Source organism: Pleurodeles waltl, chromosome 7, assembly GCF_031143425.1.
Source record: "Pleurodeles waltl isolate 20211129_DDA chromosome 7, aPleWal1.hap1.20221129, whole genome shotgun sequence".
NCBI lineage: Eukaryota > Metazoa > Chordata > Amphibia > Caudata > Salamandridae > Pleurodeles > Pleurodeles waltl.
The window spans coordinates 24,775,823-24,803,462 of record NC_090446.1 but is presented as its reverse complement, the minus strand read 5'-3'; the positions used below and the strand labels follow the sequence as shown (position 1 = coordinate 24,803,462).

The 27,640-nt window shown below is 41.6% G+C and overlaps 1 protein-coding gene across 1 annotated transcript; it reads left to right on the top strand.

Annotated features, from left to right (window-relative positions):
• Positions 1-3,710: 3,710 nt before the first annotated feature.
• Positions 3,711-25,743, top strand: LOC138246749 (olfactory receptor 5AR1-like). The gene is made up of 3 exons (XM_069201509.1): positions 3,711-3,807; positions 21,554-21,624; positions 24,784-25,743. The coding sequence occupies exons 1-3, from the start codon at positions 3,711-3,713 to the stop codon at positions 25,741-25,743; spliced, it is 1,128 nt and encodes a 375-aa protein (XP_069057610.1).
• The last annotated feature ends 1,897 nt before the right edge of the window (positions 25,744-27,640 follow it).

The window sequence follows — 27,640 nt, the reverse complement described above, 5'->3', positions numbered from 1 at the left end:
TGAAGCAGAAAAAGAAAGGCTAACAAACATTCATATATCATGTAACAAAATCGTATAAGGCAATGTCATTTTAGCAAAGAAAAATAATGTGTGTAGAAAATGTGCCCACGAAATAGGTCGCCATTTAATATAAACGAGCTTGATTAATCATGAAGAATCGACAATGTAGTAATCCGTCATAATTGCAGATGTATTTTATGATTTTCTCGTTAAAACTGTTATATGCTTAGCTTAAATTTTGCAGAGGCTTTGGCCTAGTTGCCTGGTCTCAATTTTAACTGCGTAGTTTTCACTTGTATTAACAAAGATGTGTTTAAACTTTAAAAGCTGTAGTTTTCCAGTAGAATGACTAATACCCTTGTCTCAAGGTTGCGTGCTAGGCAAGTTTCATCCCCTTTGAAGCAAGGTCAGTTTCTGCATGTGCAGACAATAAAGACACTGATACATAATTAATTGGCAAACTTTGTTGCTACTTGTGTTCCAAAACCCCAAGGACACCTTATGCGTAGGTGAAAATTAAGAGAAGGACACTATTCATTGGTCAAAGAGAAACCACCCCATGGACCCTCCAATGGAAGACCCTGAAGAATTTGGAACGTTTTCTTACTTAAGCCCACTGGACAAAGAGAAGTCAGCCATTTTCTTTGATGCCATTTTGAAGCCAGATTCAAGACACCATTTTGATGACACTTTGATGATTTTACTCTATCCTAGAGAGACTTTAAAGAATTCTCACCCTAGAGACTTTAACTTTAACTTTACCCCGTCTTGCCCATACAATAACTTTTGCCCCATTTTCCTTGCTGCTGCAAGGAAAACTTGACTTAAACATTGCCCCTTTGAAATCTGCCCCATGCTGATCGAACCGGTACCTGAAGGATGAAGACTTACCTTGAATACTGATTGTATTTGGTAATTATGAAAGGATAAATGTATTATTCGTTGTATTTTCCTTCTTAGGTACCAACTGCTTATTTTCACAGAGCCCAAGCTAGAAGTTTTCTAAATGTATGTTGATTAAATTCTTTTTCGCATGAAGCCCCACATGCCAATGCTAATCAGAGGTTAGTTGAGGTATTCATTTGATGCACCATGCTGAATTGAAATCTTGTTATGCTGACCAATGTATGCAATTAAAATTGCCCTTATCCTATTAAATTGTACATAGCAAGGCCAAATAAGTCTGAACGTCTTTCGAGGAATGGTGTAGGGGATCTCGGGATGTCTAAATAGTGTTCCAGCTATTTGCGATATATTCACTGACTCCACTGTGAAAAGGGTTTAGCAGTGACAATCCCAGCACACTGTTTCCCTCTGAGAAATTATCAAAGATAATCCCAGCTGAACAATACCAAATGCAAAAGGCATTAGGGAGAAACCCACAATCAAATCTCCTGTGCCTCTAGACTGACATAAATAATACTGAATGATCTCAGCTCATTGCTCGCTGCTTCTGGGAATCTACTCAGTAGGTGAGTGTGCTTGGAAGTAGGGAGGTTGCTTCTGTTTTGTCCTCTGTGTGCCGGTTCGATAACTGTGTTACTAGGTGTATAAATTATACTATTTAAAAGTATGACTACAAAAAGGGTCACAGGAAATGTGTTCATAGTCAGCACAAACTATGAGGGAAAAAGTGGAGCCTGCGCACAAAGCTAGGTATTACATGAAAACTAGATGTGCGTGAAATGGGAAGGTTTTCCTTTTACATAGGTCATGAAGTTCAAAGAAACATACCAATGAAACATTATGAAAGGTGCAATGTTTTTAACACAGAGAGTAAATGTTTTGCATCAGCAAACACACCTCCGTTCTTATCATAATTTCATTTGAAGCTAAATGAGTATACCCTTATCAATTTAGGGGTGGGAAGAACTTCCAGAGTTTCACTCTGTGGAATTCTGCAGATTTACATAAAAACTCAGCAAGATTCCACGGAGTTCCCAGAGTGGGCAGAATTGGGCACATCTCACTGCTCGTACTAATTTTTTTCTGCAGGGGGGCTTCTGTAAAATCAGCACAAACGGCATCACGCAAGGCGCCAGAGGGCACTGCTACTTTCTGCCGCTTGAGTAGATTTTCAATTCTAGCAGCTGCTTTTTCTACGCGAACCGTCATGACCTGTTACAACTGCCCGCATTGAGAAATCTTGCTTGGAGGTGTTCTAGCGCCCACTAATCGCGCAAGGGAATGCTAACATTGGCAAGCCACGCGCAAAAAAAACTCTGCTATGAGGCGGATGGCTGGGTTTTGTCGTAACTCCGTGCTCCCAAGCAGAACGCGGGGTGGGCAAAACTCCACAAACTGTGCCGCCCCCTCTACTTATCATGAAATTTCCTCTGAATTTGCCGTTAGGAAATGTTATATGTCAGAAAAGCACATGTAAATCTACCGTCCTGCAAAAATATAATATAATATAAATATATATATATATATATACAATATAAATATAATAGCCAAAATATTCACTAGTACAATATCTTAAAATATGCAGACTAAAGAATAGTTAATCTGTATGTGCCACTCTAGAAACACCTACATTTTTGCGGGATGGGAGTTAACACATAATATTCTGGTAGAACACCAAAAACCATACCAGTTCCTTTTCTGCAAGAGAACGTTTGTGGTAAAAAATAGAAGGATTACTCCAGTGGTATAATTGTGGAACAAAATGAAATTTGCATTTTTCATCAAATTAAAAATTGATACGTTATATGCCTTTATGCTGACAGAATTTCACTTTTGCATGCTCCCAATAAATTTCCACTGAGAAAAAGCGAATGTAGTGTAAACTGCAGAGAGGAGGAGAGCAGTAACTTGCATCAAGTTACTCAGTTATGTATTTGCCTTCAAGAAATTGTTGCACTTGACAAAAGTGATCGAAAAGAAAATTGATCTAAAGCTTTTCTCATAAAGGCTAAAGAAGAGATGTTTCAAAGTCTGCCCTAAAACACAGCACTCTTTTGTGCTTTCTCAACAGCATTGAGGACACGTTTAAGTGAATCAGATGGATAAGTGACAGAGGAAAGTACAGGGGTGGCTCCTCAGTTGGGGCAGTGGAGCATTGCCCCACCGCAGCAGCGGCAGCTGCAAAACCTTTAAAAGAAAGCAATAATAAACTTTGTTTATTAGCTTGTTCTTCTAAAGGGGCAGGGCCATGAGGGTGACGAGCAGTGAGCACTCCCCCTCAGAGTGTATGTGTGTTTGGTCGGCTATCTCAGACCAGTCAAACACACATGCACACAGTTGCCAGGCTAGAGAGAACCTGCACAGGCTTTCAGTCTGCCTGGGAGCACCCTGGCTTGGTGTTCCCATCCAATCCTAATGCTGCTCTGAGCAGCGTCAGGATTGGTCGCAGGCTGGGAGCCTGTGCCTGCCTGCAGCAGAGGAGCACGGCACGGCGGCGGAAAAGGTAAATGTTTTTTTATTTATTTATTAAATGTAATGCTTATATCCCCTCCTCACCCCGCGCCGCACTGCCCTTTTCGCGCTCTGCTCCTGGGAAAGCAGCTGGGATGACAAAGAATCTGCAAGAATAGGCACAAATTGTGGACAAGATAAACAGTGTGGCAGAGGTACGGAGAGCAGCCACTGAGTGCAAGAAACGCTGGCATGACTGCAAGCACAGAACCAAGGAAAAAATGGCAAGGAACAGGAAGGCAGCACTGCAGACTGGAGGTGGGAGTCCAGCACCGCAGGAGGCCCTGGACCAGATGGAGGAGATGGTGGCAGTCGTCATACCAGAGAAGATTGTCACAGGAATTCAAGGACAGGACAGCGCAGACTACCAGGAAACAACACAGATGCAGGGTGAGTTGCATGGGGGACAAAAATGCACTAATGTTAACTGCAAGCAGGGGGAGGTACATACCTACTACACAATGCATGTCAGCCATGGAAATCAGGCAGTGGTAAGGGCAAAGGGGCATGGCATGGATGCATGGGCTGTGCAGGGGAAACCAGGGGCACAGCACAACATTTCACCAACAACTTTTGCATGGGGGTACTCCACCATGCCAAGCCTGCTGGAAAGGCCAAGCCAGTCCAGGAGGGAAGGGTAGAATGTAAAACTGGCCTGCTGTCACAGGACAGCTGGTATTGTCACAACATGAACTAGGTCTCAATTTCCAGTCTCAGGCCATATCCACAAGTGGCATGTACCATTGACAACAGTTGCCACTACCACCTGTGCAGTGTGTGCTGGTCAAGTAGCAAATGAAATGGCAGTCAGGTGCCCATGGATCAAACACACCTAAAATAGATGGTTCAGGATGACGACGTGATCAATTCCCTGTAATTCAAAAGCGTAAATCCTGTCAAATGCTCATGTCTATAGGCACAAAAAACATCAGGTATTGTTACTTACATTATGAAGTACACAGCAGTAATGTCATACCCATGCTGCCCACTCTAGGGTCCACCCCGTGCCTGTGTTACAATTGCTGCAATGCCACCTTGCAACATCCCAACTGTCATATTTCTAAGACAACAGCATTGAGGGGGAGGACATATGTGTCTAGCTAGTTAAACACACCGGCACAGTCATAAGAGAAAACGGAACACTGCCAGGCTCATCAGTGCAGTCCAATGTAGCACACATTCGCAAACATCAACATGACACACTACCAATGCTGACACCTGTATTGTGACATGCCAATGCTAAACATAGTATGTGCTTGGCCTCAGCAACGTATAGGTGTATGTGAAATATCATAGACAGTGTCAGTCCCATATTGTTAAGTTTGGTGCAAGTGGCATCAGAACACCAACAGCCATTGCAAGGCCTCACCATGCTAATGGAAGTAGAGGGAGGGTTGTGTAGGAGAAGAAGGTGGCAACACACAATTTGGACAGAATCTAAACCTAGAGGATGTGACGCAGACAATTCCCCAAACTGCCCACACTACATTTGACATGCAGGTGGGGCATAGGCCTGTGAGAATGCTAATATTAATGACAGGAACAATGAACAGGAACCAAGATTACAATGTCTCACTAATAGGAATTCAGTGACGTCACATTACAACTACCACAACACAGACACACTAATTGTACAATATCTCATTGCAGAGGACAATGGCTCTCCTGTGGATATGCCTGTCCTGGACTTCCCTGATGACATGGATGATGAGCTGACAAACATTAGCCAGCAGTCCCTCCAAGATGTCCTTGGAACCCTCGACACCCCACCTTAAGTCGCAGATGCAGCGGCCATCAAAGAGGAGCCACCCACCACCCCAATAGTACGACCTGCCAACTCAAACACAACTGAGGACTATGTTGACACTGGTACCACCTTTGAGAGGACAGTAGTGGGAATACAGCGGGAGCTGGCCAAGGAGCTGCGGGTGGGGATGCAAAATATGGCAGTCAGCCTTGAGGGGATGCGCATGTGCATGATGTCATCTGCAGAACAGTCAGCAGCCATGCAAGTGCAAGAATCACTACTGCAAGGACTAAAACAATGTGTGAGGGATTTCACCACTTCAGTTAGGGAGTTGCCACAACACCTGGCATCCCAAACCATTCACTGCATGCACAAATGCAATCATGACCCCCTCAGGGTTGACCTGGCTGCCTACCACAGTGATGTAGCTGCTATACTCAGGAACCAGCAGCTCCTCCTTGCTGCAGTAATGCCCTTAATAGCCCCACTGTTGGCAGCTAACGGGAATTCTGACTCTACATCTTCAAACACTGAAGTGTGAGTTGCCCCTTCAAACCCACCACTACCAAGGGCAGAGGAGATGAGACACACATCTGAAGATGAAGACGTGGAACAGATCACCTTCACCCGTATGAGTACCCGGTAGCACAAGTCCATTCTACATGGGCACTGATTTCCTATGTGCTGTGCTTGCTAACATGCCAGTCTTGCTACAGTTGGTAATATGCACTGTTCTCCAGCACACTGTTTACCTTACCACTATGCACTGGAATTGTCTCTCACTACCTCATTGGCAATTCATGTTCCTCTGCACTGAATGACACTTCATCACAGCCTGTCCAATGAAATGTCCCTCACCATTGCACTTGTGCTGCATCACAATAGAAGGCGTCACACTAATGAACAATCCTGGACTATGTAAATATTGCACTACGGCACTTTACAATAAATAGCACTTACACAACCACTTTGTCTCTGTGTAATGTGACACATCAACTGTGTAGGAGATTTGTGATGTATGTAACAAGTAAATGGCCACAGAATGTCAATACAACAGTGTAGAAAGAATGTGGGCTGCTAACTATGGACTGGGGTCTGGAATTTATCATCATCTGTGCTTCCTTAGGCTTATTTCTGAGGTTAAATGATCACAAACAGTATAATGCTCTGTAGAACTGAAAATGTCAGCTCCAAAGTATGTACAAGATGAAACTCAACATTGGCGACATTCCTTTCAAGAAAATAGTTATGTATGTGACATCTGACTATAAACTTTAATCACACACACACATCATACAGCATGAATTGATGTGTACGAGTGTATGGACAATGATGTAACTTGGGAGTACAATGTAATAAATGATAGGTGTGAGTTATGTATACAGAACTTCATAAGATTAAAACTTCACTCAGCTTATCAGGGTTCACATGAACATAAGGCTGCAAGCAGACGCCCCAGAGTGCCCAAGATTCCAACACAGGACTCAAACGATGACAGATTTTAAAACACACCAACCTTTACAACACATTGGGAACCATAGTTACCTTGAGGGGTGGGTGCTATGGATGGCAGATGCATAGAGAAGTAGCTTTGTCGTAGCTGCCAATCTGACAGCTCATTTGGAAGTGGGAATAACCATGTAAAAATGGGATTTGGATGCAAGATGGAACACAAATGCAAATACTAAATTGACACTGTACACCCATGCAAAGGCCCTGATCCCCAAGCATATGACACATACTGTAAAGGAGTACCGGAAACGTTATTATATCAGTATTAAAGGAAACTTAAATTAGGGGAAACACCTTAACTAACCTAACCTATCCTAACTATACATTACCCACAACTGGCCCTAACTACTCTAAGCTAAACTTACATACCACATTTAACTAAACACTCTAGGCATCAACTCCCCACCCCCCTTATATGACAGGACACATGTAGGACAACATATACTAACCTAAACACATAATAACTTATCCTAAACACATATATATATATTTTGTAAACAATTTATTTTTTTATACACAGAAACCCCAACATCATCCCCCACCCACGAAAAAACATGTAATAATATAACACCCTCCACCCCACAACACACTTATACTAACTAAACTAACAGCCTACTCTAACCTAACACTGAGCCCCCTCAACCCACTAAAGAAAAGAACGAGGAAAGATGAGGGAGGGGAGGGAATCATGGGTGAGGATCCAAAAGTCACAAATTGGCCCCCCACAGGATCTTCTTAATACCCCGCAGTCTTCTGCTATTGCGGGCCACCTCCTGCTGCAGCCTGTCCATCCGGGGCAACATACGTTGCCTGTCAAGTCTCAGTGTCTGGAATTCCTGAATGTCCACTACAGCAGCTGGGGATGTCTGGGTACCACTTGTAGAAGCTGGTGCTGGTGCCGTGGGTGGAGGGGGAAGTGCAGGAGGTGCTGCTTGTGGGCCCTGGGCTGACAAAGTTGAGGGACCTGCTAGAGTGGCGGTCATCCCTGGGGCCACTGTGGTCTGAGCTGTGGTGGTGGTAGCAGTTGTAGGCAATGGTAGACCCTCTTGGGCAAATATAACCATAACCCTGTGGCTCTCTCATGGCGATATCTCCGTGCCATATTCAGAACGCAGCCTCCACATCGAGTATGTGGCGGTACCGCACTGCCCGCTTCTGAAATTCCCGCATCTCCTGGGCATTCATGTTGGCAGCTGTAAAAATAGAGACAGACAAACATTAGTGACATCATTGTGTGACAAATCTACAGATGATATTCTAACACTTCATCAAAAATAGCACATACAGTCCAAATCACAGTACAGATGATAGAATGTCCCTGAGGAATGACATGCCAACGCAACCTTCCCATCAACTATCTAACAGCACAGCAATGCACAACAAGGTGTGTACTTAATTAAATGATCTGTGCATCTTTGTACTGCTATTAGTCACATAACAAATGCTGCAAGTACTCCACATGTTCCAGGCCGAATAATAACTATCTTCAGGATCAAAATCAAGGCACACAAGACCTGTGATTTGCATATGGAACTGCCAGGACGGTATGCAGTTGATAATCATGAAGGGGCATTGTAGTTTTGAACACATGAATGCTTGAATTACATGTCTGTCATCTACACTGTGATCATCACACCTAGCAACACAAATGATCTCGCCCTAACCCTGTGCCTCGGGGGGGATAGACATGTAACACATACTTTCAAACATCAAGGACAACCACGACGCTTTGGACAGCTGTCCATGGGTTTAGTCAGTCCACCACAGGTAAGGAGGCCTGCAAACTAGGATTGAATCAACCAGTGGACAATCACATCTACATTTATTTTTCTAATTGCAGACAATTGTCAACATCATTAGATCTCACTGACACATTTCCAAAATGAAGCACATTGATGAAATCACCCATCTGACCTTGACCTGCATGCGCAAATCTGACATTTCACTCAAGTGCCACATAAATGGAGTACAACATGTGGAGCTAGATGCTGCGGGAAAGTCACCCATACAGTCCTACATGTTTATTACTTAACAGGGATGCACAAGTCTGTGTGTAAAACGTATGCATCACTGGTCTGTGTGAATCAGGGTATGACTTGCTGGCTAAATTATGACACTGGCCACCTCCAAATTAATTATTGGCATACATGTAGCAACAAATCACCCTGTTCACCTGCCCATGGCTATAGCGCAGCACTCCACTCCCAATATATGACTCTCTGCCACAGAATGTCTAACTCTGACATGGAACAAGATGTCAACCTCCAGTCAAGTCAAATATCAGATCATGTGCTAGCTCATCATACCCTGCAATGAGTCCAACACACAGAGGTCAATCACACAACAGCTGTAAACACAACACAGGACAAACATATTAACACTTACTGGACATGTCTGGGTCCGCAAATCGAGCCACTTCACCAATTGTATAGGGGCTGGTCCACCTGTAAAACACGGAAGGGTGATATGTGCTCAATGTCTGCCCACTGTACAAAACTTTGACAAACAAATCACTGTGTGTGACATTTTATATGACAGAGTTGTACATCAGGCATATAGACACATCATCAGACATACTACTGCAAACATGCATTGACACTGTCACTCCGGTGAGTGATAGACACACATATGCACACATGCACTGGCCCTAACAATAATGTGGTGCCAAACATGTTTACTCAATTTTGTGCTTAATTCATTCCAGGGGGTACTCCATTTCATCATTTGTAATTGTGAGACACATGCAATGCCACATTCCTGGTGCACTGCAATACCAGTGACTCAGGTATTGTGGCTTGTGCATCAAGGGACAATGAGTTACTGTGTGATGCTCATGTGGGTTGATTTGCGTTCAGGAATTATTGTGCTTTTAATGGTCCATTATAGGTGTGCCAGTGTTGTACGTAGGTTACATATACCACATTGGCAGTGTACCGAGAGCCGTATGTGCCCCCGATGACAACATGATGGCAGGGATCCTGTGTGTCACTTGATGACAATGTTACGCTAAACATGGACTGGCCACATATCTGATACAAAACAACAAAAAGATGTATGCTGACAGTGTCTAATTTGATTATCCGTGACAGAATGCATGGGCACAGAAGTAGTCATTCTATATGAAATGTGTTACTCTGGGCCCTGTGTACCTATCTCAGGTATTGTAAATAACACGTTGCCACATTCATTAACTTAGAATTGCCAAGTTGGGTGACCTGTGGCAATACAACCAAACTGACACTGTCCGCTAATTAATACATGGGTTAGCAAATGTCCTACTTCTGCAATCTTGATGTGGTAGGTCTCTATTTAAAAGCACCTTGGGAATGGCGGCACTCACAGGAATGCTGACCTGCTGATCTTAGCATACCACCATGTCTGTGATAGCCTTCATACTGAGAAGTTAATAATTGTACATATGCTGCACTATGTCAGTAGGGGTGTACCAAAAGTAAAATGACAACCTATTTCGTCACTTAAATTGTATAATGGAAGCAGTCAGTGGTCCCTTGCACAACATCATGCTAATAAATAGTTTGTGGCCATACACTTTACAAAATTGTTTGGCTATAAAGTGACATAGATGGTAACTGCACCAGCTCTGTACCAGCAATTGCGCCCAAGCCAAAAATGTTGTTGGACCATGCTACTCAATGATAGGATTTCAACGCCTACTCCGAAAAGCCACAAGATAAACCTGTTTTGTGCTACTGCAATCTGGTAGCAACCTGGCACAATTGTGTTTGTCCATGTGAGAGATTATCTGTCCAGACGTAAACACAAAGATACAATGAACTTAGGGCCAGATGTGTCTTTTCTTTTGTGTTGCATTTGCTTCATTTGTTTACGCTACAGCTATGGAAATTAGCACAACATAATTGATTTTAGCAAGTGTGCTATACTTTTGCATCCAGAAATAATGCAAATGCAGCACAAACAAAGTTGAAATATCAGCCTAAAGTATTAGCAGAGGTTATGAAGAGCTTTGTACGTATGGCCATAAATACTGCTCAGACATGGTTTAAAACAACTGGGGACTTCATTGATTCCTTCTATTGGCATGTAACGTACATCGCGTTCCTGGTGCACTCACGGGCACTGAACATAATTTTGTTTGTGCCGCATTACCATCATCTATTGATGCCAAAGCAGCACTTATTTACAAGATAAAGTTGTCTTTTGTAAATTGGCGCAGCTTTTGCCTCAACAAATGACGGTAATGCATTTCAAAATTTGTATAAATCAGGGCCACAGTTTGTTCAACTTGCATTCCACATGTCCACAAACATTGCATGCAGCATGTCACAAAATCTGCTACTGTCACTCCAGAGCATTGTACTGTACACAGTTGTCAAATGTGTACTCACCAACAGGGCCACCAATCACCACACCCAGGTGGTCCAGCAGGTCCAGCTCTCGGGCCACCAAGTCAGCCCAGCGATGCTTCAACTGGTGGTCATTGCGCTGGCTGTTGAAGATTCTTCTTAGGTGGAGCAAACCCTTTGCCCACCTGAGCCTCCTTGCCTCTGTCTGAGACCCCTGTATCACCCTGGATCCAACCTCCAACATCAGGGGGAGGAAGTGGCACACCAGCCACACAAAATCCCCTAGCTCCTCCTCACCCATTCACCCCAGACGTGGCCTTCCCAACATCTCCACCAAAATAGGATCGAAAAGGGTAAAGAGGGAAAAACAGGGAAAGGAGATATGAAAAGGAAACGTAACTAACCCACAGACAGCCCAACAATACCCCAACTAACAATATCCACTAACACACTCCCAACAGTACAAAGACAAATCTAATCACAATACATGACAAAAAAACCACCTACAAAGATTACCACAGACACTTACAAAACACCAAATACAATAGCAATAGCACACAGGAGACAAAATCACAATATTCACAGAGACAACTCAAGACACAGCCACACAGTCTAGAATAATCACAGACTGCAAAGTGAAAGTGAAAGAACACCCACTGTACCATTTCTGTAAACAGGATATCTTATTACATCCCTCACTGTTGCAGGCCGGTTTTTTGTATTGCATGTAATTTTCTGACACTTACGGGGCTTGCGTCAATATTTTTTTATGCATATGTGTTATATTTTGATGCATGTGGGTTATATTTTGACGCATATGCGTCTTTTTTATGTGTTTGCATAAAAAAATATGTCTAAAACTGTGTTTGTGCGATTTTTCAATTTTTTACATGCATACAGCCTCTAACTATACAAAGATGGGATGGTATGACCTGCAGTGTGAGTTCTAGTTTTTGGGCACATGTGGCAGACCATACTACTGAGGCCCATAATACTCATGTTGTTGTGCAGGATTAGCTCTCTTAACTGACCCAACAGCAACACAAACTTTTGGAATAAAATTGGTATTTCCTAGTTTGAGCAGGTGTTGCATCAATGGAGGACAGCAAGACTACACAACTAAACAAATAGACTCATGGCCTGTGTGTTTATGTCTGTGAATTGGCTCTTCAAATTGTTGTTGTGCCTCTGTGGGAAAATCACGAGAAAATGTTGGCGTAATGTGCATGTATGAATGTGTTAGAAATGTGTACAACCATCAGATGCCATTCATTGAGGTACATCAGTCATGATATGTGTTTGTTATATGTGTTGCGTCTTATGCTGTGTGTACTTCCTTGACTTTGGGGACAAAACATTTCCCATGATAAACTATACACAGGAAAGTTTGAGGACAGTTGATAATGGCTATGTCAGATATGTTACCCATAACATGTAATGAAATGTTGGATTCCACTTATTAGTCACTTGTGAGTCCATCATTTGAACATGCTAGGTAGGTATAGTGTTTGTGACACAGAGTCTCAAACCCAATCCGAAAATTGTTATCTACACCACAGTTTTAGTCATGTAAATGACCTATATTTCTCCTCTAACTGTGGAGGGCCAGCAGACCAGGCTGCATGTGTTCACATCTTTCCAGTGGTTCATTGCACAAAGGTTTCCAGTTCAAGTGTGTAGCCATGTGTACCCTGTGTCATTTTTGGCCTCCATGTTGTCACAGTTACGTGCAGGTCTAGTCATGAGTCTTTGGAGCCAACCCTTGAATTAACAGAGTGTCCTTCAAAGCCAAATTGACGAAAAGCCAAAGCTCAACTAACAACACACATGGGGATAGTCCAGCTATGGCACTACTTTTATGAGGCTGACGACAGAGCAACCTTTGTGTGCTCCAATACGTTATTGATCAGTAATAGAAAACAGGCATGTTTCATCTCAACATTGGTACACAAGGTGGGCTTTAAAATTCCCATTGGAACAGGGAACATCAGTGTCTGTGCTGATTAATCTCACAGCTAGTCACCACGCAAGTCCCATCAGAAGGTGGCGGCAGAAGTGAATCTGTGTGTGGACCGTCAGGGCACAAACATGTTTTGTCTTTACTTACACATTAGCAATCCTTGTTTGTTGTGCAGTAGTACCAAATCCATGCATACAGCCATAGCACACTGTCACTGTTTGGCACTAATGAATACATGCAGAACCAGACAAGGGATGGGGGCTGGATTAGGCCATTTGAATACATGTCCCAGAACAGAATACGATAAGCAAACTGATTAACTATACTATACATTTGATGATTCATCGTAGACCTACCAGACACAATACCCCAGGAGGAAACAGAGGGCATGAAAAGCAACAAATGAGACAAATGTAGCCACAGGGAACCTCTATGGTTATCGCAAAGACAGGAAGCAGTCTGGCTAACAGGATGCAGGCTCTGTCAGTAACAAACATGTACAAGGCAAATACACAGTGAGCATACTTTGACTGGGACAAGCAGGAACAACACTGTGGGAACAATAAACAGTTTGTGCTGTGTTCTGCAACGTTACACAATCCCCCAAGGGCTCTGGTACACAAGTGATTTGTACGCCAATACACAACACGGAGATTCAGAAAATGGCAGCTTCTAAGCAGTTCCAGGCAGCAGCAAGGGCAGGGCAGGTTCAAAGGGCTGGTCAGCATGGAAGTGCTCACAGGTGTGTACACCTTCAGTCTCTCACAAGTCACGGAGTTGAGAATCAAGTTCAAAGGGCCAACTGAACATTCACATGAGAAGCAATGGACAGCTGATTACAGGTCCTACCGACTACCAGGCAGTGCAATGTCGGACCTGAAGTCCATGCAGACAGATGAACTATGACTATGGCATGCCATACTGAAAAGGGAAGCACACAGGAGTCAGAATGGGAGTCTGCGTGTGTGTAGATGAAGATTCTCAGGGTAAAGATAGTCCATTTACAGGGCCCCCTAGACAAGGGTGGTGAGAAACTTAAAATATGGCAGTGGCAGGACTTATTACCTGGGATGGACTGCGCAGGGCATGTCTTGTGAGCAATGCTTGTCATACCTGGGTCACTTGTGCTATCCATTTTCAGGTTTGATGCACTTCTTGTCACCCATGTTCCTTGCAGAGATAGCTGATGTCACACTTACTGCTGTCAAGGGTCTGGTCATATATTCCTGTTACCAATGAAATTGCACATCCACTGCCTATGTATGAAGCACTGTTTTACCTTATGATTGATGGTGTCTTAGTTGTGTGTCATATGCTGCAATGGACCATGTTGGTAACATGGATGTGTCTCATAGCTATGGTCCTCTGATATTGCCCTTCAAATGTGAAATAGACAGGATATATGTCATTGACATTGTGTGTGATGTTTGCTGTACATTCATACCCATCAAATGTGATGTGGATTTTTTCAGTATGCAAATTTGTATTTCTGCAATGCTCCATGAGGCAAAACTCTGATTATGCTTCTTAGGGATCATGTGATGCATAAAGAATTACCCAGAGCATGATTGAGTGATGAAGTGAGTCCCATTAATTACATATGATAACAAAGTGGTGAATGGTGACTATAGTTAGAAGAAGTTTTGTACGATGTGTTGTCTCCGACACAATCCTGCAGCTGTGTTTGGATGTTCCCCCTCATTTTCACGGACAGCATCCTCCTCTTCCTCCTCTTTAGGCATTTGTTGATCCGGTTCATAGAGGGGAATGTTCCTCCTCACCCAAATGTTGTGCAGAATGGCACAGGTCAAAATGATCTTGCAGACCATTTTGGGGGGATATAGGAGGCTACCTCTGGTGATGTCCAGGCACCTGAATCTGGACTTCATGATGGTGAGTGTCCTACCATGTGCCTCATTATAGGCACCCTCTGCTGCTGTGCTTGGGTTGGCAATTGAAGTCATGATCGATGGCTGGATCCTGTAACCCTGATCAGCTGAAAGAGAAAATGAGAGTAAGTATTTTGTTGTTGGTTGCACTGTGAATGTCACTTTTCATGGCAGTTGTTATCTTGTGTTGTCTGTGACTTATCTGCGTTTGGGGTATTCTGTGGGATCCTAGGCTTCTGTGATGTTGTTTCTGCATTGGGTTGTTTAACTATTAAAACAGGTGTTTGGCTGATTGACATGATATCAATGGTATATTTAGAAACTTGCTGTTCAGTGTGTATCTCCCATGCGTTATGTGATGTGAAAGAAGTGTCTGTGTGCCTTCACTGGAGGTGACAGAATAATTCCACACACACAATGGATTCCACTGTGGTGGTAACATGGTTGCAGTATATGGCCTGAACATCCCATCAAATTCGACATATATAATTGTAGGTGAAATGCAACAGTGAGGCCCTTTGATTTGATAGGTGAAAATGTACAACACATTTCCATAAGTTGGCAGTGTTCACAATTGGCAATGCACAATTATCCCATGTGTGACCAGTTGTATGCAAACCTATTTTTGTGCCCTAACTGAGTTGGCTCATGTGCAAACGTGTACCTACACTACTGAACTTACTCCAGGTAAGCTGGCTAACTTGGTTGTGGGGGTGAAGGTTTTAGTGTAGGAAGATCCATCCCCCTGTACATCTGTTATGTATATGGGGAATTGTCTCAATCCGTATGTGTAGCAATGTGCACTTTGCATTAGTGTCACATCCACATGTTTTCATGGCACAGTCCACTTCCTTATTGCTAGCTGGCAATGTCTCCCTAGGAATGATGTGAGATGTTGGTACTGCCTCAGTAATTCCATGTCACCTTCATTAGAGTCAGCATAAGCATGCTATGTGTCTCATGGTGTTTGAGCTGCAGCAACACACATTACACACCCCTTACACATGACGTATTTCTTGTAAGGGTATGGGATTGAGTGTTATTGATGTGATTTAGAAAGGTACATCTTCCAAGTTGTACTGCCAGTTAAGGCCTTGTCATTGTCACTGTGTGGTTTTCAATTGGTCCTGTGTGCCTCTAGAGTGGCATCTCTTGTTATTTGCATCTGTTATTTGTCCAGAGGTGTGTATCCCATTGGGTCAGGATATCAAACTTGACTACCAGCGTCACACTTCAGTGTTTTCCTGGCCACGTGTCAATGTAGTAGTGTATGTGTTGGGTGTCCCATAGGGTTGCTGTGTGGAAATTACTAGGTTTCTGTACTTACCAACAAGTAGGCCATTACCATAACGTCCATCCTGGAACGGCTGATTGATGGTGCTGTGGCGGAAGATGAATGAATCATGTACACTCCCAGGATACTTTGCCATGATGTTGGTAAACAATCCACAGTGATCCACAATGGCCTGCACATTGATGGAGTGTGTGTGCTTCCTGTTGCTGTATAGGTGCTTGGTTGCCGCAGGTGGCACAATCTGGACATGTGTGCAGTCAATGGCACCAAGCATGTGTGGGAAGCCATTAATTTGATAAAACCCCTGTTTGGTCTCCTGCTGCTACTGCTGTGTGTTGGGGAAGCTGATGGGATGGGGTGTGAGGGAAATGATGGCATCAAGTACCTTGGGAAGGAAGGCAGAGAATGCGGCCTGTGAGATCCCGGCAACCAGGGCACCAGTGGTTTGAAAAGAGCCACTTGCCAACATGTGCAGGACAGCTAGCAGCTTGGTCTCCGGTGGAATGATGCGGGGTGTCTGCAAGCTGTCTGCCAACTGTGGCTCAATGTGGCGCAGTAGCTAATGTATGGCTTGCCAGTTTAGTCTATACCACTGGATGATGTCATATTCCCTGAGGCCCTGAAGGGTTGTCCTGGTCCTGAATATCCTGCCTTCTGCGTTGCCTTTGGGGTCCATGTTGGTGTGGTGGTTTCTGCTGCTGTTGGTCCTGTGCTCTGCATCTTTGTGCATGCTGCATGAGTATCACCTCCATGTCTTCATTTTTGAGCTCTGATGTTGCTTGTGTGAGTTTTCTTTAAGTAGTGGTGTGCTTGCCCCATTTTAACACCTGCCTTGACCCAGGCGTTACATTTTGGCGCAAATCGGGATTTGTGCCATTTTCTGGCTGTGCCTACCAGACGTGTGCCATTTTTGCACGGTTGGATAAATATAGCACACAGGTGTTTAAGTCATTTTTTGGACAGGAACGCCTACCTTCCATCTCATTAATGCAAGGCGGTTTAACACATTCAGAAAATGGCGCACACTAGGATATTTTAACGCTAGACGGGTCTAGCGTCAAACTATAGATATGGTGTTAAGTTTGCGCTGGATTAGCGTAACAAAACGAGAAACTAATCCAGCGCAAAGGGAGTTTCAATGTGGGCCTTATTCTTTTACTTGCGTGCTATTTCACATGACCAAAAAATGTCTTTTGTGAATTGGCAATTCCCCAAAACATTATAGTTACCCCTACACATCTACTTCAGTAGTACTACAGTTCAAACATGTTCACATTAAACAAGCCTTGAAGTAAGTTATGCCAACACCTAAAAAAATAATAATAAATGAATTAAAAAAAAAGGTCAGACATTGCAGGCACACATATCATTGTACAGATGTAACAATAAATATTGAAATATAAACATTACAACTGATGAAAAAAGTAATATAAATGATAACATTGCATACACTAAAATAACGCAAGAACACAAATATTAAAAATATTAAAACCAAATATGCAAACAAATAAATAAAATAATGTCAGACATTAGTTATGTAACTTTAAACATTGCTGACGTGTAGAAATCATATTATAAAATTTTAAATGTAGCAGATGAACGTACACAGAAAAGTATAAGTATGAAATTGTAAAGGAATTTAAAAACCACATGAATAATAACAACTAACACCATACTTGCCACACTTAGACACATTGCATATTCCAAATACACGGACACTCAAAAACACACCACACAAATGTATGTGATGGAAGAGGAAGAGGACCACAGCTCAGTTAGTTTATCTGATAGGAAGTGTTTCACATTTTTCATGAGAGAGCATCTGTGCTATCCTGTCTTGGTTTTCTTAGTGTTGTTTCTTAACTGATGAGTTTGTGTAAATGTTTGTGATTTTGCATTTGCTGTCAGGTGAGAGGTGAAACTGTTGAAGTTAATGTTGCCTAGCCAGGCTTGCACCAAAAGATGTATGCACTATTGTAAAAAAAGGAGGAGGGTAAACATAGTAGGGTTGGGGTTTAGGTAGGTGCTGGACATACATTTCTAAATTGGTTTGAGGTCTGTTTTAATGGGTTAATTAGACATTGGTTGATGTTTGGTAATGCCCCCACACATCTACAATAGCGGGCAGTCCCCTGTTTGGCCTACCTTATTTCAATTGTATGCATGATAAGGCTTTCAAAATATGGAGGACAGGACTACCTTCATTTTTGACAGAGTACCTAGGCCTGCTAAAGTTTAGATAACAGTGTCAATGTCTTTCACTGAGAAGACTTTGAGATAAAGTTGTATGTTGTTGAGATATTTGTGGATCTTGATGTTGTTAGTGAGTGAAGAACTCAGTGGTTCCATGTAGAGGTTGAAGATGATGGGAGAGAGGGTGACTCCCCGGAATATGGGGTGTGTCTCAGATCTTGATGTTAGTATGTGTACAAACTAGTGGGGTGGTTCCTGCAGGAAGATACAAATCACTAGTCTGAGTCAGATAAGCTGATTCATGATTCCATAGTGCTGATCAGTACAGGGTGGTAAAACACTCTGAAGGCAGTTTAGCTATATCCAGAGTCAGAGTTGTTTTTGTCATTGAGGAGGAGTGCATCATGTTTTACTTGCAGGTGAACTGTCTTGATACAACAGCATGGTATAAGGCTGACCACTAGACATGTAGGCAACTATTCTTGATGATTTGATCCTGTATTTGGGAGTGATTTATTTTTTATTGAGTTTATCCAGTGAAAAAAAATATGTGTGATGGGTCAGTTGTTGAGGAGGCGCCGAGTCCAGGGTTGTTTTAATTAGGAGGGCATGATCTGATATGTTTTGACGTTCACTTGGAAGGTTTCTTGACTAAAGACAGTATTGAGTAGAAGAGTTAGGCCATCTTCATCAAGTGAGATTACAGTGAAAGTTAAAAGTTTATTTATTTATTAGCAAGGTCAATTAAAACCATCGTTAGTCAAGCGTACATACTATATAAATACTCTGACATACTCTATATAAAATAAAAGCACATAAAAATGTATTTTTTGCTGATTTGAAACTAAATCATCTCATGGTGTTAAGTTGTACGTGATTAAAACCTATTTCACTGATTTCAACCTTATTCTTGATCTTAAATTCAGGACTTTCTTACTCCTGTGCTAAAGCCACGCTGCGTCCTGGCTACTAAAAGTAAACCACAGGCAATTTCCTAAAGTAAATAACACAAAATTATACCTATGACTAATTTCTAGCTGGAGTTATACATTTGGGAACTCTTCCAACATTAGCCGATAAACCATGCATTCTTGGCTTACTAGACTTTATTCTCTATTTCTTTTTGGGCATGTACCATAAATTTGGTCCCTCAACAAGAAAACAGGTTTGAAAGTCCACTAAGCCAACTGATAACGGCCGGCCTACATGAGTGTATATTTAGTGACCTGAAGATGTTTTTCAAATACAATGTCCTGAGGCCTAGCAAAGCCGAGCACATGCAAAAGATATGTTCTAATGACTCTTGTCTGTACCCACACAGTCGGCAAAAATGTGTTGGTGCTTGCTGTCTCCATAAAGGGACCATGTCTTTCATTTCCATCAACCCATATTGAAAAAACATAAACTGATGTTTCAATGACTGGTTGAAGGATGCTGCTAGATATTCCTGAGCCCGTAAGATTTTGTATGATGTTATTACAGTCCAGGCATCTTGTCTTCTCGCCAATTTTTGTTTATCAAAAATTAGAGACTTCAACATAGTGATATCATTTGCCTTCTGATAAAACTCCGCTTTGCCCAGGTTCCGCTCCCAGGCTTCTCGCAAACCTAGCTCTTTAGTACAGTTGTTTAAATGATGACCCCAGGTGCCTTTATCATTGTGACGCTGTTGCTCCTCGATTTCGATCAAGCATGGATTATATATGGTACTGATCTCTGCTGCACGCATTCTCCAGCAGAATTTGGTAAAGGCACATTTACTCTGATATTCATAATTTTTCAGACACAATTTTAAGCGGACCTGGGCTGGGGATACTGATTGTGGAATCCGAAAAAACGATTTATAGGCCTTCGTCTGGACTTGGTTATAAAAAGCTGCTTCCTTCCGCAGCATGATTTCGGTTCCATACGTAACGGTGGGCATTAGCCGTGCTGATTACAGTGGAATATGTTGACTCTGTAGGAGATGACCTTGAGTGCATTGAAGATATCAGTTAGGCTGGTATGCTAGCAGGTCAGAAGCTGTCAACTTGAGGCTAGAGAAATGCAGAATTGTCAGTGTAATTCGTGTCTGCATTGTTTTATCTGCAGGGGTCCTGATTTACTGAAAGGTAACAATTTTTGACTGATCGTGGAATAAGAATGTTTTAGGTAGAAATTGAGAAAATATCAAAATAATATAAACAGTCTCTATTTTTCTTTATTTTATAACCTCTATTTCTTTCTCTTTAATCACATGGCTTGGGTGTTGTGCCATCGTTTTATAATTATGTGTCTCACAGTTCCATCTATTCTTATTTCCCAACAGACTTGGCTCTGGATGAGCGCTATCTTCACTTCACCACAAGGTCTAATGAACATTAGAAGAACACAGGAAGTAAGAGTAAATAAAATTAAAAACTCAGTTATTTTTTAAAACAATAAATATTTCTCCTGTTTGTATTAACTATATTGATCTTTCACTTTTGTTTCTAATACTAAAAATCTTTTTAACTCTTGGTTTCATATCTTAGGTTTTAATTCATGGTTCCTGGTATAACCGGATATCAAATACTTAGGCTTTCTATTCTTGTGATTCATCCTTTTTTCTATGGGAGCTTTCCTTTCTTTAAATGTAGTCCATGCACAAAGAGCAAAATCAAAAAAAAAACAACAACAACGCTTTCCCAGGAATCATTGTTTCACCCCTTTAAAAATGGATTTAAGTGTTTGTGTTCCCCCAATCCTCTCCTTCCAGTTCTTCTGTGCCTGTTCACAACCCATCCTTAGGTCATGGAAAAGCGTGTGTTATCTTCTACTAGTAAAGCCTTGGATACCACCCGTCCCCTTCTTTGCATTTTTCTTTGGATTCCCCTCTCTGTACTGTGGTTGGTTCCTCCTTCTCCTCATTGCTCTGATCAACTCTTCTTTCTTTCTCTGATTTAGCCCAGTCAGTAACTTTCAAGTAATTTACCTAATTTCTGGTCACTAATAGTCCATATTTGGTCGTGTTGGTCTTGCTCCTCAGCTGCTGCCTGCAGCTCTTACACTGGAATGCTATTTAAGCCCATGGTTCTGTATCCAGTCTCCTACTCCTCCTCCTTTTCTAAGTTTTTCTCCCAATCTGATTCCATTCTCTCTAATTTTCTTTTCTGCTTCCTGTCACTGCTTAGCCTTCCTTTCTTTCATCTCATGTGATGTGTCTAATGGTTAGTCCTCTTTTATTTTATTTTCCAGGTTTCCTCCAGTGGCTGACAGTGTCCTTGTTATCTCTGTGCCCCAAACCTCTGGCTAAAGTGATGGATATGGTAAGTGTTTACTCATGCTGTTACAAATACAGATTTGCATGGCTGGATGCAGTGCTAGAAGAGAACTTTGCTTCTATTACTCTCCAGTGATGGTATTCTTTTCAATAAGGTGTCTTTCGATAAAATGATAAGGCATATGCGGGCTAACCAGATAGCTTCCAGTTGGGTGAGGTCATCAAAGGCATTATGCAATTTCCATTCCTATCTCTTGGTTTGCTTGATTTTATGGAGTTCTGGGTGTTTTATGATATTGAAGGTTTTGCTTGATCAAGATTTTAGAGATATAATCAGTTCTAATTGCTTGTTATGACTGAATTGTATTTATTGAGCAGAGTGTTTACCTCCAATGATGGCTGTTCTGTGTTCAGGTGGTCAATCTGTTCTTTTAGAAGGTTGTTTGTGAATGAACAGAGGTTCTGGGTTCCTTGTTTTAGTTGTCTGTGATGCACAGGAGTGGAGTGAAGGATGCAGAAGGACATGGCATAGTGCGTAGTTCAGCCCAGATACTAAGGGGGTCTTGCACTGTGTAGATGGTAAGGCTGTCATGAAGCTGTTGAGGATCTTGCCTGTTGGAGGATTTCCTAGTATGCTGCTTGATGCCCCAGTATTAATGAGTGTGTTAAGGACTTGTTTCAATGACCCTGAAATGTCTTCAGTGAGCATGAACATGCATCCACAGATGAGGTTTTGTTTTTCATTAAAAATACTGGAAATACAGAACCTAGGTATAAACCGAATTATATATTTTTGCAGTCCTCTGAGGTTCCAAAATCATTTGTAACAGGTTGTGCAACCCGATTGTTTCAGATGATGCATCTACCATTGAGCCCTTAGGTAAAGCAATGAGTTTAAATTCTTCTTGTAAGCAAATATATGCTGTGTGTTAGCATAGCACGCAAACATACAATATTATCAGTATTATACAAAGATGACATGAACAGATGGATTACAAATGAGAACTCAGTCATCTCTATAGTAAATAGTTCAAAAATAAATATTCATCTGATATTTCCTTACTTTATGTTTGCTAATCTGATTCACAGTCCTGGTGATTTAACACATCACACCAGGGCAAAGTAGTGTTTCTATAAAGTGGAGTATTCCATGCACAACTCCAGATGTTGTTCCGCTGAGGACTTCCAATCCCTGTTATTAATAATTAACTTTCAACTTCAAAACTATGGCTCCCTATTAGATTACAAAGTTGTAAGGTAGGCCTGAAAGGGAATGATGTACCTCTACAAGCCTTGTTTACACTAGATAAATAATCTGTTTTGTGGGAACACATTTGTCAGCTACCTTCTTTCTAGCAAGATGGTGCAGGCAACCTTGCACTACAATGTCACATTGTGCCAAGGATGGCCATTTGGATCTTGGATGGTTGAGAGCTGGAACCCTGCTGTTTCAATAAAGAGTTGGAAATAGGAGGTTCTTTGGGGGAATGTGTGATGGGGAGAGTTAAATATCTAAGCATAACAGCCTGAATGAAGAACAGTGTAATCCTCTTAAATTTCAACAAGCCAACAACAAGAGATTTGTTCTTTTCAGTCATTGATTGACATTTTGACAAGAGTAAAGACATGGCTTTTAGTTGTTTTCAGGTAGGAAAACATACTCATAAAATGTATTTACAATGGCTCACTGACCTCATCGACTCAGCCAAGGGTAGGGTATGTCTTCCTACCCCCTAACCTATGCTGGAAGAAACATGAGCACATATGTAAAATGGCACATAGCTAGAAGCAATGCACAAGAATGCAAATTGCTTGAGAAAGGATGCATGGATCACAATGAATCTACTATGTACAAATGCATTTTACATATACAATTTAACTTAAGACTCCTTCTTCCGGGGTAACATTCCTGTTATGGAAAATGCTATTAAACAAACCATATTTTTAAAAAGCCAGGGTTTTTAGGATGTAAATTGTAGAAGTGACTGAGGCCCTCATTATAATCTGTATTATTTTACCCATAACTATGGGTTAAATGCCCACAGTTGCTATTATGGGTCTCTAGGCCCAGAACTGTCATACTGGAGACCATGGGCCTGGAGTCATCAGGCCTGCTACATTTGTTGGAGGAGGCAGGCTGTGGGCAACAGCAATGCAGTCCCCCCACCTACCCTTAGAAGGTCTCCGGGGGAGAAGGCACAAGCGTGACCTATGACAAATATCTTCACCATCGAACCCATCCTGGCACCCTCTCTGACACTTTCTGTCTGCTCAGAGCAGGCAAACAATGTGAAGGTTATTGCCAACATACAGGAAATATGTAAATTACACAGGGCAGAGCAGTTATTCCCCATTTCAGGGGAAAAAAATTTAGTGGCTGGATTTGGTGCAGATAATTTATTTGAATTAACTTATTTAGCAACTTTCTGTAGTGCAAATTAGACCCAATCAGGTGATTGAGTTATTTACATACGTTAATAGTTGAATGATCCAGAGCAAAAATGACAAATATTGTAACAGTAAAAACAAAAGAGTGTAAAATAAAAAGGCCAGAGAATATTTACATTAGCCAGGGAAATCCGGGAAAAGGAAATTAAGGAGATCAATGTAAGTGTCATGTTTATATTAAGACAACTTCGATTCTGGGTAAATTCCAAGTTGTAATGTCATGGAATTTAATTATACAGGGAAATGACCTCAGAACAGAAGAATCTTAGGTTACTTCTTGAAGATGTCTTGTTAGAACTGCATATATTGAGAAATGTTATTCCTTACCTATGTGGCTCAAATGTGAAACTTATCAAACATCTTCTAATTACAGCTCAACTGCACATTGCTCATCACTGGAAGACAGTTCAGGCAGACCTTATGCCCCCTTTTCAGTGTGAAGTCTGATTTCCTTTGCACGGTAGGAATAGCAATATAAAAGTAAGTACTGTACCAATATATATCTTCTGAATCATCTATATCATTTGAGTTACAACATGGTCAACGAATTTGAATTGCAGTGTTTGATGTCTTCTAAGTTGTGGCACCTACTAGTCTGCCTAGCTCATTTACATGGTCTTTGCAAGTCATTTAGATTCTTGTACACCTATCCTTTAGGTACTTTAACACTTCATTGCCCCCATTAAGAAAATCTCTAAAAGTATACAATAGTCAGTCTTATAAAGTTCATTTTCTTTCTAATCAAATTTTGTTCCAGGATCTAAAGTCTGCAGAGCATATGGAAAACCAAACAATCATGATGGAATTTATAATTGTGGGTTTCGCGGTTAGCCAAGATCTGAAGCCAATCCTTTTTACAGTGTTCCTGCTTGTTTACATGTTAATCCTGTGTGGCAACCTTGTGATCATCGTGGCAGTATTTATGGACCTTCGTCTGAAAACTCCAATGTACCTTTTTCTCCAGAACCTGTCCTTCTTAGACATCTTTTGCACTTCTGTCACTTTCCCGAAACTGCTAGCAATTTTATTGGACAAAAGCAGGACTATTTCCTTTATTGGGTGCATAACCCAAATTTATTTCTTCCTATCTTTCACAAGCACAGAATTCTACCTTCTTGCAGCCATGGCTTATGATCGCTACGTGGCCATATGTCACCCTTTACGATACACCGTCATCATGAACAAGAGATCCTGCATTCTGCTATTAGCAATTTCATGGATGCCTGGTTTTCTAGACACTGTACCCCATGCTGTCTTGGGGTCCCAGTTGTCCTTCTGTGGCTCAAATGTCATCAACCACTTCTTCTGTGATCTCACTGCCCTGATGAAGCTGTCGTGCAGTGATACACATGCTGTTGAAACTCTGATTTTCGCTGAAGGTGTATTTGCAGGGATGATCCCCTTTACATTAACTATTACCTCTTATGTCTATATCATCCGTGTAATACTAAAAATCCATTCTGTTGAGGGGAGGCGCAAGGCATTCTCCACCTGCACTTCCCACCTGACCATTGTGACTGTCTTCTATGGTGCTGTTATCTGTATGTATGTGCGTCCTGCATCCTCCTATTTATTAGAACAAGACAAATTGTTTTCTGTCCTCTACACTGCATTTATTCCAATGTTTAATCCTCTAATTTACAGCCTCAGGAACCAAGATATGAATGTAGCTCTAAGGAAACTAATTGGTAAGAAAGTGAGCTCATTAACAAAGTGATCAAGAAGATTTTATTCAGCAGATCCAAATAAGTTAAGGCAATATTTTTATATATTTTTCAGGCATTTCAGAAACTGACTGACATCATTGTTGTCTCTTAGGCAATTCTCAGTTGGTCTGAATTTATACAGGTGCATGATTTCAACCTCTGAATGGGCACTTTGAAGAAAGCAACACACTCAAACATTTAGTTGGAGTGAATTCAATGTTCAGCACCTCAATAGTATTGTTGTCTCTAAGAAAGAGGCCAGTGAGCAGTCACTGAAAATGCTAGGGTACAACAAATGATAACTGTAGAAGGGGTTAGAGTCTAAGCGCATGGTGGATGCCAATGACATCAAGGCACATATTCCCAGTGGAGCAGTAGGGTAGTGTCAGTTGATGATTTGGGAGGTATTCAAGTTTAATGTGAGGGGTGGACTTACGAGTTATACAAAAGGGCATTTCAGATGTCAACAAAGAGAACTGTCTTGACTACACACTAATTTGGTTGTGTTAGAATTCACCACATCATTGGAATCACAGATCCTTAGAAACACACACCACTACTGTGCTAAGCTCTCTTATAGGGAGGATAGGCGGGGATAGCCTTGTAGGCATCACAAAACAGAGTATACCAATTGGGTAACAGGAAAGCAGATTGTTTTATTGGTTATTCCAATGCAATAACACCACCCAAAATATAAGCAACATGGCACACAACACGCAACTAGGCATTATCAAATTTATCAGACATTTGCAGATCACTGCCATCAACTACATATATGAAGAGAAGAATCAGATCAGAGAATTCATAGAAGAACCTCCCAATGGAACTTTCACAAATGAGGAAAGAGACCTCCTAAAAGACATTAGTGACGAGGAACTATGCAAGGCTCATTGACAGCTACAATCCTCACTGCTCTACTACTCATACCTTTTTTTAGGAAATCCTTTCTTGGTTTTCTGCAAAGATTCTCAGAAGCCTAAAACCAAGCACACAAAACGATTGTATTACAGCTAAGATTGTTTCTGAAAAATGCAGCTTTATATTCAGAGTATTCAGAGTAAAAACATATTTTGGACAGTTTTTCTCTGTAAAAACATACTATTTCTGTGAGGGAATGCAGTTTATTAAATGGTGTGATTGTGCAAACTCACCATGCAATAAACTCACAAACCTATCTTGGGTCCAGTCAGGTTTGTTTGTTAAGTCTTAGCTCAACTCTGAGTAGCTGTAGCTTTGAGCAACCCGGCTTTAACAAAGGAAGAAGTGCAAAGCAGTTCCAAAACAACTGAATAAGTATGAAACACGCCACAAAGGAAATCCAACACCACTTTATAAAAATAGATCTTATTTTTATGATTTTTTAGAACTAAAATAAACAGAATCCATTAGAGGGTTCCAGAGATATGAAGTTATTAAGTACATTGTAAAACACAGCTTTTCACTGAAAATGCAAACAAGCATTGGTAACTACAACAGTTTCCAGTTACTTGGAAAACTTTTGTAAAATTCTGTTGAGCTACTCCAGCCTTCTCTGGGTGACCATCTCTGGCAGAGAGCAAGTGAGTGTGACTTTTTTACCCACTTCCAAGATGGCAGAACCCTTTTCTCATTGCTTGGAGATTGGTAGCCAACCTTAGAGGTTTGACTACCAGAAAGACAACATGCCCATTGAAAAAACAGTTTAACCACTGTTTTCCCTCCTCTGACCACAACGCCAACCTGACAATCAAAACAAAAGATTAGCCTCTATCATGTGTGGCCACCATTTTCTCTTGAACGGAGGCCTAGCCTTTGAAACTTGCCTTTAGGGCTCACATTCCATGTCAGTGAAAAGATAATTGCGCAGTTGCATCACTCATCCAGGCCCATGTAAATAATGCAATTGGAGTTCTTGTCTGGGCCTAAAGT